Raw genomic sequence first — 13,715 nt, 5'->3', positions numbered from 1 at the left:
CTTTTCCTGAGATAACCATTTGGTTGCCGTTGACAGATGAACTGATCCAAGTAACTAACATACTGTAATCCTCACAGACAAAAGTTGGCAGGACGTTTTGGCAGCAAAAGAAATGTTCACTAACAACAAAGTCTGAAACTACGAGAGCCAAGAATGTGCAGGGGTGAACATAAGGTAGTTTTATTGCATTCAGAAGAATGAAATAAAAACAACAGCAACAAGACTACACAATTAAGCCTGATAACATGTACTAAAATTGGCTCTTATGGTTTGAATCTGAAACAAGGGCACCAGACAGCCAAAAAAGAGGCATAGTGGTGTGTGCCCATTTTTTCTCACCCCAAAAATGAGGTCTACAGTAGTTGACACCAATTTTGATTCACATTTATATTCAAGAAACTCAGTTTTCCACATTTTAAAAAGCATTTAAGTTCTTACTAATTATGAACTAACAGTGACAGATAAGACTCTATTGCAAAAGAAAAAAGAAAGCACTAGCTCTCCCACAAACCTGGGAAAGGGGAAGCTCTCACAAACATCATAGTCACAAATGATGGCATCATAATGAATTATAAACTATAATTTAACTCTTTAAACAGAAGCAGCTTTCTATGATAAAAACATGGGAGACTTTAATTAACAACTTAACGTCCTTTTGGAATTTTGAACAGCCTTCCCAAACGTGGTGCCCTCCAGATGTTATGGACCATAACCCCATCAGCCATAGACAGCATTCAGGGGCGATTTGAGTTGTAGTCCAGAAGATTTGGAAGCCACTTGGTTGCAGAAGGCTGATTTAGAACCAATTCCATGCATTTGATTTTTGCAAAATGTTATTTTAAAATTTATCATCTGATTCTACAGTACAAAGCAATTACTTCTGCACACAGCCATGTGGAATTCACTATTGGGAGATGAGTCTTTAAAAACAAAAACCAACCAACCAAAGCACAGTAATATTTGATTTGACCACTCTAAAAAGAAAAGTCAAAGGTGGTAGAAGGTATATTGTTCCTACCTCCTGTCCTGTTGCTACATCAATGGCAATGAAAACTGTACCCGAAGCCCTATGAAAAGAAAATACACAATTCTATTATCATTCACATCTCTAATACATATGTGCATGAACAGGTAAAGAGGCTGCACTAACTTTCACTGTACTTGATTTTTATTCCAGTTCTAGGTTAAAAAATTCAACAGAATAAGATCAATGCCTATAAAATAAAAAATAGGAAAAACAAGACCTTCCTTTTAACAGAGCATTTTGCAATATTATCTAGACACAGACTACTAGTCAGATAACTGATGCTTAAGATAAGTTAATTCCATACTCCACTGCCCCAGTAACAGTCCAAAGATAGACAGCAAATAAATGGCAAGCTGACTGGAATTCTTTTTCAAATGTTCCTCCTCATCCCATAAAGTAAAGGGTAAGTAGCAAAGCACTCAAAATAATTGTTTCAAAATTTCCACTTCTGTTGGGGGTTTGCATTTGGTTGTTATTATGTATACTAATCTATTGTTGACACTTCTGGTTTTGTAAACAGAAGCCAAATGCCAAATATGAGAAAGAAAACAGGTACTTCCACTAACACATTTCATAGTCAGTACTCACCCCTGTCCTATTTTTTCATATCTTGTATATTTTTTCTTGGGATCTCCTATACTCACAATAGTTCCTAAAAGAAAATTTCATATGGAGTATTATAAACCAACTAAGATGCACTATTGACTTTCGTTGGAAAGCTAATACATAACATTTCAACCAATACAACAGTCAACGCTGATTCAGTTCCTAAGTTGTTCCTCTGTTCAATTAAAGGAGGCAAGGACTTTCGTCAAGTCCCTTTTCAACTTGATGCCTCCTGAGCCATCCCATACCCACACCATATTCCAAGGATACTCCAAATCTCAGGAGCAAACTTTCAGGAGGTACAGGAGCCAACAAAAGGAATGAGGAAGCAGGAAAACTTTGTTCCATGAATGCAAAGTGTTCCATTCACAGAAGGAAAGTTAAGATCCACACCATTTCATCTTCTTCAACGATGCAGCAGTGATCTAAACCTTTACAAGAACCTCAATTGTACATATCACTCATGGCATATATTTCTTCATTATGATTAGCAGGTGTAATTACGAGCATTCGGAAGTCGGTTTTTGCTTAATTTACTGCTGACAATGGAATTAGTATGAGCAACATATACGTACATGCCTAGAATGTTGAATTATTGAAATGCTGAAACTTCTATAAAATCCCACAACTATTCTCAAAAATCAAACCACTTCACACAAGTTATTTTAAACAGACGAAGACTCTTCATGATCATCTCAAGCACACTGCTCTAAGCAGCTACCAAATGTAGTGTAACAAAATATTGATAAAAGCCTTTCCATTAAATATTCACACTTTCATAAGACAACATAATATGAGTATTTTGGATAGTAAAAGCAGTTTTCAACGTAGTACAAACAGCCACTTTTTCATTACTTTCTAAAACACTGTCACATCTTGTCCCTATCCTGGATAGGAAGAGCTGTACCTATATAGGTCTATTCATACAAAAATGTTTGCTGCCTGTGAAAAATAATGTGAGAACAGTGCAAACACAGGATATGCTCCTTAACAATGCATCAGCTATAAGTTCCTGCTTCAGCATTTCCTCAACTCCTGGAGTGCTAGCTACCAATAACAATGCTCACACCATTCACACAATGCCTCTTTTCAGGAGAATCTGCTCACAATTCCTACAAAGGGGTGAAAAGTTGTCAAAATAAGGTTAAATACAGTGTGTGACTGGAAGGGACAATGGCTGATTCACCATACAGAATACTCAGTACATATGACTTTGGGCTAATCATATACATATCCCTAGTAAAGTGCCAGCTTAGACTTTCAACTTACGCAGCTTTTCCGTGATTTCTTCATCTGACATCTTAACTTTCTTCTTCTGCTTATCTGCTGATTTAGCAACTGTGTCACCTGTGTCACCAGAAGGTGCTGGGATGGGATCTATTACGGATCGCGTATAAATCTGCAAGGAAATATCATAGTTATAAAGCCATTATATTCCTGTAAGAAATCTCTTTTCAGGTTGAAACTGCCATAAATAGTGAACATCTCTCATGAAAGATTTATGGCTATCCTTTTAGTCAATGTGGCTCCACGGCTACTACAGCCTATTGGCTGATATGAATATCTATAGGTTTTTGTAGCATTAGGGACTTAATTACAACAACTGACTGCTGTATATTACAGTAGCATACAGTCGTTATGAATCCTTTATTGAACTAAGCTCTAAATGGAGTATGGTAGATAAGAACATTCCCAAACCATTTTGCAAATTACAGTAACATTCCCTTGTATACAACTACTAAAACATTCTTTGCAAACTCAGAAACAACTATTCAAGCCAAGCTCTCACTTCACAAGTAATGCTGTTTCAAAGTAAAAGCCAGTCGCCCCCTCTAATAGGAAACTCAAGTGGGGAGTACTGAGAAGAGATGGAACTAGAGTGGAGGCACTGAACAACAAGAGGCAGGTATCAACATGCTCAGCGAAACAACCCCACCCCCCAGCTCAAAGGAAGGAGAGAGGTAGAATGCACAATTTGGAGGAAACGGCTGGCTGAAAGCCTCCACAAAGAGTACTGCTATTATGAGAAAGGATTCTACCACTACTTTATATATTTCTATAGCATTGCCGCCTCCCTTCAAGAGCTTCACATATACCACATAGGTCAATATTATTTCCAAGATATAGATTAGCACCACTGCTGAAATCTGGGGATTTTTTTTCCTGGCTAAAGTGAGATTTGAATACGAGACTCCCAAATCATGTTCCCATTGTACCTGCAGACTGGTAAGTTATGGACAGAAACTATTAGGTGAAATAAAACGACTCACTGATTTTGTATGATCCGGTCGTGGGGCAATAACTGGAGGAGCCACTTCATCATCATCTTCCTCTTCAGGTGCTGCAGGCTCTGACCCTTTTGCATTGGGCTAGAAGTTTTGGGTTTTGTTTTGTTTTGTTTTTTAAAGAAAGAAGTAAAAGAAATTAAGCCCTACTATAGAACATTTAGAAAGTTCACTATAAGGAAGTATACAGAACTATAAGAACAGAATAGTTAGTTGGAGTGGGAAACTATTTTTTCTGTTGAGGGTTGCATTGCCTCTGAACTAATCTATTGAGGATGGTATACCTGCAGTAGGTTTCTCCACTGCCCAACAGGCTGCTAGGAGAGAGGCAGATCACTCTTGCCAGGGGTCTGAACTGATTGCTTGCAGAGACCTTTTAAAATTAGGCTAGGAGCTGCATGCAGCCCTATAGCCACAGTTTGTCTATCCCGATAATAGCATTTCAAGCAGCTCCTCACTGCTACTGCCTCTGCACTCCCTCCTCCACCCACTCCCCAAGTTCTCTGTGGAGTGAATAAAGTATATAATCTCTCCCCCTTCCCTAGGGGCTTGTGCAGGAGGCAGTAACAATAGTACACGAAGCCAGCAAAAGCACTGGCCAAAGAAGCCCTGCTCAAAAGGACAAAAAAATAACCTCTCAACGGTTGAAATGAGGAAGGAAAGGAGAAGCAATGTTTTGATGCACCCTGGACCGGGGGGTGGGTCTTGCTACTGGCAAGCAAGAGAGTGGATATACGGAACTTTGGTTTTGATACAACAGCAGCCTCTGAACTTGTCAACCACATGATAAGTTACGTCATAAATTACAGGAGTGGACCAAGAAAGAATCCCATCTACTGATGTATCCAGCTTTAATTTTTTAAAAAAAGAAGTCAGGTGAAGTGTCTCTCTGGTGACTCATACCTCAAACCAGATAATACTTGTAACTCACTAGGCTTGATTCACATCAAGAACTGCAATAGAGCAGTGTGAATACTTCTGAGAATTGTAAGGAATGTAATAAAGCAAACTTACTGCTGGTGCTCCTGAAGGGAATCCATCTTTGTCTAAAAAAAGAGAAATTTGAAAATTTAACCAACAGAAACACCGAAAGATGTTATAGCATTTTACAATAGGAGCAACAATGCTAAATGAAAAGTATTGGGGTCTTTCTATGGGAGAGATTGAAATGTGAGTTAAGAACTCTATTCTTCTTTCATGCTCTCAGTAGAATATGTTCACTTTCTTAAAAAAAACACCCAGCTTTCTAGATAAATGTGGATATAATTGGTGCCTAAAACATTTAGAGCCAGTTTTATTTTCTATTAAACAAAACCTCTACATAAACAGAAAGTCAATACCAAAACTGTTACATAAAATTAAGGATAATCTGGGAAAGCAAAGTTTTATACGTGTAGATAAACCCGAACTTGTTGGCCCCTAAACCAATATGTGAATTCAAACCCCAAATTAAGGGCAAGCCAAGTCTTCACCTCATTTTGGTATTATAAGCCTTGTTTGTCTGTTTTTTTTAATTTACATGTTCACATTTGTTGTTAGTTCACAGTACTTTTGTGAGCCTATGTTAAAATTTAAATTCATTAGTAATGTGAGAATATTCTATTCTGAAAATCTGTCCTCATCAAATACAGAGAATAACTGAAAGTATAAAGTAGCATATGGGTTGTAGCCAACTCCACACACAGAGAGCAGAGTGAAATCTGTAAACTTGATTAACTGCACTGATTTTAATGTGTTAACTTTGAGTATGACTTAGGGTTGAATCCAACTATGTCTGCTTTAGAATTTCAAGATCCTTCCCCTTCAATTTTGTACAAGGGCTCACTACAATTCGCCATCCTACTGTTAATGACAACATATCAATATATACAATGATTCCTGCAAGTTTTTTACAACTCTTCTTCTAAACCTCCATCCTTTGGGAATCAATTGTGTGTAACTCAAGTTTAACTTCCTACTAAAAAACAAAAAACATAGGAATACAAAGATAGCGACCGTAGACTCAAAAATGTTTAAGAAAATTAATGGATATTACTTATCCTTTCATGATCAAGTACTTCAAATAAACAACTTCTAACTATTCAAACTAAAGGGGCAGTAATGGATCTTATCCATCATTAGAATCTTGGCCTACTGAAAGCTGATGCCCCACACTGCCATTTTTCCAAAGCACTATACATTGAAGAGTTTCACTGTAGACTGCTTCCTCATTTTAGAAGCAAATTCTTATTGCTTCACAAAAACAATCTGAGGCTCCACCTGAATTTGTCCACAGTAGTCTTAAGATTACCTGTAGCAGAAAAACTCAAATATTTCTGTCTTGCTGTGTCTTTAGAATCATAGAACTTCAGCACATCAAGGACAGCTTGAGGATTCTTCTTCTGTTCTAGCTTGGTGATATTTGACGTCTGTAGCAGCCGAGCCCACTGCTCTGGCATTCCCTAGGAAAAGAATACAAAATTACATCTAAAGTATAAAATCCACAAGTTTAAATAATTCATATGGACACAGGGCAAAATCACTTTTTCAAGATCCTACAGACAATACAATGAAACAAGTCAGCATAAAAAAAATTCATAAAGAGGTCCAGTTTGTTGTTATACTGAGAAACAGGATTTTGCAACATAACATCTATTTTAAGTTAAATTTACCCCATTTCATTATTTCAGTTTTCTATAGCTTTCCTATTGGTGCAACAGGAGAAATATGTATTGAGGATGTTTTTAGTGATGAAATACACTGGTAACAACAGTGCTTAAAAAGAAAATACTCTATTTCTTAGCAACCATAAGTTAGTACACACTGAACAGAGAGAAGCTTGGCATACTTACAGTGAATTCTCCTGTAACTGCATCAAAGCCAACATGAATGGTATGTTCAAAGTCTGATGGGGGAGAGATTTCAGGCCTTTCTTTTTCCTTTTTCCTACTCCCTACAAGAACAACAGAATAGTCAGCCTAGGAAAACAGCTGTAAAAAAGCGCTTTTAAAATTTAGTAAACCTAGCCAGCAAATATTCTTTAAACATAACTATTAGTTGCACAAATATGTCCCATGATTCTAGTAACCAGGATGTCTTGAAACTGGCATGTACTACATTTCAGCTAAGTCATGTAGAAAGAAACTCAAACACCCATCCTGGCACTCACTAAGCCCCCTCCCCGCCCCTCTCAATTTTTTATTTTAATTGAGGGCATTTGGTTGTTTGCAGGAGGGGGCTGCCTACTTTTTCGGGTCTGCTTTTCTTGCTTGGTAGGGTGAAGGCATTTTGCCTAGATTTTCCTGCATCTTTGTGTTTGCAATTCAAACTGGAAAGTGACCATTTGAAACTAGTTTCTGCATGTTGGCTCTATAACATTGTACTTGTGTGAGCTAAGTACATTTGCAGCCTATATTTTTCATCACAGTCTAAGCTTACAATTAGGTGGGCAGTTAAAGACTATAATGAAGATTAAGATGTAAGCATTTTCATTTTCCCCAGCCATTTTCTCCAAAACATTTGCGTAATTTTCTCAAATCCTCCAAACTTTCAAAACATTAAAGCTGCACAAGTCTGTAACACAGCTCTACTAATTTTAGTCAAAAGTGGGCTTAGTGAAATTTACAAGACACTCCTAACCATGTCTACTCGGAGGTAAGTCCTGTTAAATTCAATAGGGCTTGCTTCTAGACGCGTGGGATTAGGATTGCAGCTGTCAGTGACAGTAGGCAATACTGAGCTAGATGGGCCTATAGTCTGACTTCATGTATTAAATTTCTTTTAACAAAAATGAATCCAGGGAGGATTGCCTCCAACCAACTAGACAAGAGTGTACAGTATGTTCAGTTGTGTTGTAATTCTACAGGCTGCTTCTCTTCCCATCCCCTCGTAAAAAGAAGGGTGATTCTCCATTTCATAGACTATAAACCAGTCTGTTTCTTTCTGCCTCCTGGAGAAGGGGGAGGAAGAGAAAACAGACATAGCTCCAATGTGCTGCCTCCAGGTAGACCTCTGTCACAGGAGTCTATCTGGATCTACCCTGGCTGGAATGGCCTGCTTTTGGCCAATCTCTTCTTAGCAAGAAGAGGGACAGAGAGAAAACCTGCATGTACTCAACCAGATGATTTCCCCTACTCCTAGGGAGAGGGACAGACAGAAAGAGAACACAAAACCAAGGTGTCCCACAGCATTTGCCCAGCTGAGTAACAGTGAAGCTGGTTGCTACTTTTTTGCGTGCCAGTGCAATCACTAAAATGAGACCCGTATTGCACTGTTCTGTAAGGGATGTGTTTCCTAGCTAAAAGCAAGCATGTGGCACAATGGAGTTGAAAGGGAAGAATGTATTGAACCCACAAAATGCAGCAACTTACCTTTTTCAGTGCCAGAGAAAATAGAGATGATTTTGTTCCTAGGCTTTTTCTCTTCTGGAACAGAGGGCAGGGGTTTCAAGCTATGATTAGCAGATAATGGATCTTTCCCTCCTGAACTGAAGATAGTGCTGCTCATCCGAACAGGTGGAGCTGGTGGCTTATCTTCGAGTTCGCCGTTGTCAGACATGATACTTAATGGCTAGTCAATGCACTGCAATTAAATAAACACAGAGTCAGTAGAGATACGGTAGCTAAAGCATGTTACACCTTGTTTACTCTTCTTGACTTCCAAGTCTTACACACATTGTTAATATTCTCTATAGGGGAAAGAGATCTTATTAGACATGTGCAACAGATTCGAATGAACACCTGAACAGAAGCATGGTGTTTCAAGACAGATTCAGGGAAGTAGTATCTTCCTGAGGCATCTTAAACCAAATCAGGGACCTCTGAAGGAATCTGGGGCATCTTGGAAATGCAGACATTGAAAAAAGCACTGCAGATAGTACACCTGCAAAAAGTGAAATATTTATAGCCATGTTTGCTCGTAAGAAAAATACTTGGGCAGAGCGGGATGGGAGTGGGGGAGAGATCTCTGTGACTGACAGTTCTAGTACTGTACTTATTTTATCAGGGTTCTCCAGTCACAGTGTTTTAGGGGGGGGCACTGAAGCAAGACATCACCTTGATCTTTTACCAATTCTGCTAGTGCTGCTTGTTTGGAAAATGTTGACTGTTCAAGTCCTTCTGCCACTGTCACATGCCCTCACATCTACTACTGTCAAATACGTTTTACACTTAAATTTCTATGCCTTTTGCTGCCAACTGAGCAAAGTATACACCTGAAGCGGGTTTTCTTCCCTTTCATCTTGACTCACCAGCCCTTCCACCTACACTTCTGAAATTTTAACATTATTTTCCTGGCGGCACCTTAATAAAGAATGCCATTTTCATACTAACATCACTTCCCACAAAGCCACAGAAAGAGAAGGAACTGCCTTTGAGTTCTTTCAGCACCACAAAAGCATCAACTTTAAAGACGCATCACACAACACACACACACACACACACACACACACACAGAGAGAGAGAGAGAGAGAGAACAGAATCTAGATTTTATTCTGTATGTTGTAACCTCCCAAAGAGATTATTGACACGTGATACAAAATTTGGGTACCACATTTTTTGGGCAATAGAGGTATTTCTCACTGCAGCACTTCATACCTGCAATCCTCCCATAATTTTGCAAAACAGCAGTGAGTAGAAACACACAACTTTGATCATTCTGCAGCAAAAAGGTAATAAGGCAGTAGACTCTGTGAAGCAAACAGAAATGAAAAGAGCCTAGGAAATGGCTTGCAATTAAGTCTCTTTCTATTTGCTTGGTGATGGTTTTCCAGTGCTTTGTTTCGGGTGGATGTAACTTAACCCCTCCAACAAGGAAAGGTGCTCTGTCACCCAATTCCAATTAACATAGCTCATGAAATCTTCTTATTCTTTTGTTTTTTTAAAAAAAAAATATCTTGCTAAATGAACATCAGGCTGGATGCAAAATAAATGTGTATATATGTTTAAATGTTTCAAACACTCTCAGATGAAGGTGACAGGTAATTTGAAAGCTGTTTCCAGCATTTGGGTCACTATTCTAAAATGTTTGTTTCAAATATAGAATCTCCCTTGCTGTCATGGGGCTCGTTATTTCATTAAACTGCCTAATGGAAGTCACAGGTGCACAAATAATTACTACTCCATCAAACAAGACTATTCTGATTAGAAAGGTTACTTAATTCCTGCAACCAAATAGTTAGCAGGCAAGTTCAAATCAATGTGAATGAAATTCAGCACTCTGAAACCACCCTGCCATCAGCAACAATAGATGCAGACAACTGGCATATTTCCCCTGTCACGAGTCTGGATGCAGCAAAACTATAGCCCCTCTGACCGAGACTCCGCACCCCTACAAACTCCCTTTACCTACAGTAAGGATAAAAATAATGATTTTGTAAAAAGAAAGATTTCAAATCACATTTAACTATGTAGGTTTCTACAAATATTAAGTTAATATAAGCATGTTAACCTTGCAGTACCTCTCTAAACTGAATCAGTACATTGAATTTGTTCACATACCACATTGAAAACTAGCTTTTCAGCTATGGTTTAATGTGAATGAGCTGCACGCTGTCCCACACAGCAGAAATTGCAACTGCTCTGCTCTTCCCCTCTTCCTGTTACACTCCTGGAAAATAAGCTATGGTCTGGCTTGTTGAATCATGCTACTTAGGTTTGCAATTTGTTTCCTCCAAACTACAAACTTTAAACCAAACACCAAACATTGGCTTCTGTTCTGATTTATTTGGAGAAAAACCAACCATGAGCCTGAATCCAGTTGACATTTCTCAGCAGCACAACAGGATTAAGCTAATTGCCTGTTATTCTGTAGTGTGCACCAGCATGTTGCTCGCTCACATTAGACCACAGCTTATTTTAACTATGGTTTAATTTGAAGCATGAACCAGGCCATTGGGTTAAAGGACCTTTTCTATGTAAATGAAGAACTAATTTGATCATTTCTCAAATGTGGGTAGTTACATTCTACCTACTAAACATAGGCAATTCATCTTCATTGGATGAAAAACACTTGCTGTAGTCTGCCAGTAACCATTAGACTTTATTTTCATTTATTTAAAACTGCACTGGTTTAAATCCATTAATCAATCCACCTTGCTTGCAACTCCTGCTTCACCCCTCCTGACTTTAGGCCCTATTTATAGTTTTGCCCAGGTCCTTCTAGTTAACCACACAGTTCTGCCAACCCATGTTTGCTCAAATTCCTGCTTTTCAGTCCACTGCCTATTTCCCCCCTTCTTCCTCCAGTCACCCTGCTCTTTGGACTGACCCATATGCAGCTTTAACTTCAATCTATTCTCACTTCTTTCCACAGAAGCTGGACTATAAAACATTTAGTTCACTGATCATTCCATCCCACCACACCACCTAATTCTGTCTATGCCAGAAGCTTAACTGTCATAAACATATCAGATTTTGTTTATTCGCTGTCTAGAGGAGTCGGGACAGATTTAAGCGCCTTAAAAGGTCCCCAAATAAGAAGTGTCATGACTAAAACACATTTAAATTCTGTGTTCAACTTAGCATTTGTTAAGCGTGCAACTGAAATGCAATTTAGGCATGTCTACTCTGAAGTTAGTCCCACTGAGCTCAATGGGAGTATATAACAGGACTACAGCCTCAGCTTTCCTGTTAACAAAGGAGCAGCTTGTGCCCCCCCCCCCCAGGCCACACACCTTTTAGCAATTCCATTCCACTCCTCCCATCTCAACCAGCAAAGAGCCAAGATGAAAGGTTACTTGATATGAAGTTCTGAGCTACTTAAAAGGCACTCTGGCTTAGAGCAGGAAAGGTATTTCTTTGTTACTGACACTGGTGAGGATTTACTGAATAATGATACTTGCTTAGCATCATCTTTCTTTCTATTTTAATGCAAACCCGTAACAGTTCTTTAGCAAATGATGTACAACTTAAGAACTCCTATGGTTCCTTTCCTCTCAATGTCTCTCCAGTAGATTTAATATGATGCAGCTTACAACTGCCCTGTTGAATTGTTACCTACCTGAAAAGCAGAAAGTTAAGAGCGGTATCTGATTATAAATAAATATTAACTGATTAATTGTAATGAATTGTAGAAAAAGCAAGAAGCATATTTTCTTCCATTTCTGGAAGAAATGTGTGAGTAGCAAAGCAGGAATCTTTAAAAAAAAATATTACCTCTTATTTTAAAGGAAAGGGAGAATACTTTTTAAGATGTTTGCCACCTGCAGCTTTTATAAGTATTTGTTAAAAATAAAAAAGCACTATAGTTGTACCTTGGAAGTCAAAACGGAATCGGTTCCGGAAGTCCATTCAACTTCCAAAACATTCAAAAACCAAAGCACGGTTTCTGATTTGCTGCAGGAAGCTCCTGCAGCCAATCAGAAGCCGTGGAAGCCCCATCAGATGTTCGGCTTCTAAAACGTTCGAAAAACGGAAAAGTCACTTCCACGTTAGGCTGTTCGACTTCTAAGGTACGACTGTATTTGTTTACTTGACAGCATTTCTCTAGTTGTTTTTTAACTAACCAATTAACTGATTAAACATTGCAGCCCTACAGGAAGTAAGACAACCTATATACTACATTTTAATGACTCACAGGATGAAAACATCATTCTAAAGTTTAGAGTAGGCAACATCAGAGGTATATTTGCCCAGTTTGGTGCAGGAACAAACAGCCACCCACCACAATATGCTTTAATTTACACCAAGGACTACCAATTTATTCAATGTGGAGAGCCTGATCCTCCTCTTACCAAGATGCTTAGCAGCCAGATCCTCCCACAGTCATATTATTGCTGCTTCAAGGCATCCTCACCAGGCATGGTCCAGCCGTCACTTCACAAAGGAATCTGGCAGGTGTTCCTCTCAATACAAAGCAAGGGGATGCTGCAGAGGCCTTTTTGTTTCAGAAACCTGAGGGTGGTCCTTCTCAGGCTGTGTTGGAATAGTGGGGTAGGAGAGCTTGGGGGGTGGAATCACATCTGGCAACCAATGCAACCCTTGGGTTTCAGATAGTACATGGATAGAGGAGTCTTAAAAGCTCAGGACACAAATTTTCATGGCCCTCTTGCAGCTATGGTGGCTCATTTACTAGAAGTAATGTATTTAGCATTAATTCTGGAAGTGTATACAGGGACACAGGTGGCGCTGTGGGTTAAACCACAGAGCCAGGGCTTGCTGATCAGAAGGTCGGTGGTTTGAATCCCCGTGATAGGGTGAGCTCCCGTTGCTCAGTCCCAGCTCCTGCCAACCTAGCAGTTCGAAAGCACATCAAAGTGCAAGTAGATAAATAGGTACTGCTCCAAGCGGGAAGGTAAACAGCGTTTCCGTGTGCTGCTCTGGTTTGCCAGAAGCGGCTTAGTCATGCTGGCCACATGACCTGGAAGCTGTACGCCAGCTCCCTTGGCCAATAACGCGAGATGAGCGCCGCAACCCCAGAGTCAGTCACGACGGGACCTAATGGTCAGGGGTCCCTTTACCTTTATACAGTGGTACCTCGGGTTACAAACACTTCAGGTTACAAACGCTAACCCAGAAATAGTACCTTGGGTTAAGAACTTTTCTTTAGGATGAGATCAGAAATCATGCTCCGGCGGTGCAGCGGCAGCAGGAGCCCCCATTAGCTAAAGTGGTACCTCAGGTTAAGAACAGTTTCAGGTTAAGAACAGACCTCCGGAACTAATTAAGTTCTTAACCAAGAGGTACCACTGTACTCGATTCTGACCAAACTAAGCCCCAGGCTTTTTTTTACTTGTGTACCCATGTACTATCTGAAACCAAAGGGAGTACATTGGTGCCAGTTGTGAAATATATTGGCATTATTTTCAGCTCTCCTACCCC

The 13,715-nt window shown here is 39.4% G+C and overlaps 1 protein-coding gene across 1 annotated transcript in view; it reads right to left on the bottom strand.

Annotated features, from left to right (window-relative positions):
• PAK2 (p21 (RAC1) activated kinase 2) overlaps positions 1-13,715 on the bottom strand; it is a 41,345-nt gene that overhangs the window by 10,213 nt on the left and 17,417 nt on the right. Inside the window, exons 2-9 of the mRNA XM_035132445.2 lie at positions 8,268-8,478; positions 6,750-6,850; positions 6,209-6,359; positions 4,933-4,964; positions 3,904-4,002; positions 2,903-3,032; positions 1,616-1,679; positions 1,019-1,067 (exon numbers count right to left, since the gene is read on the bottom strand). Of these exons, the coding sequence (XP_034988336.2) occupies positions 1,019-1,067; positions 1,616-1,679; positions 2,903-3,032; positions 3,904-4,002; positions 4,933-4,964; positions 6,209-6,359; positions 6,750-6,850; positions 8,268-8,454 (813 nt within the window). The 5' untranslated portion in view covers positions 8,455-8,478. The remainder of the gene's footprint in view (positions 1-1,018; positions 1,068-1,615; positions 1,680-2,902; positions 3,033-3,903; positions 4,003-4,932; positions 4,965-6,208; positions 6,360-6,749; positions 6,851-8,267; positions 8,479-13,715) is intronic.

This window comes from Zootoca vivipara, chromosome 5 (assembly GCF_963506605.1).
Source record: "Zootoca vivipara chromosome 5, rZooViv1.1, whole genome shotgun sequence".
Taxonomy (NCBI): domain Eukaryota; kingdom Metazoa; phylum Chordata; class Lepidosauria; order Squamata; family Lacertidae; genus Zootoca; species Zootoca vivipara.
The sequence above is the reverse complement of the archived record's forward strand: the minus strand, read 5'-3'. Positions and strand labels throughout refer to the sequence as shown.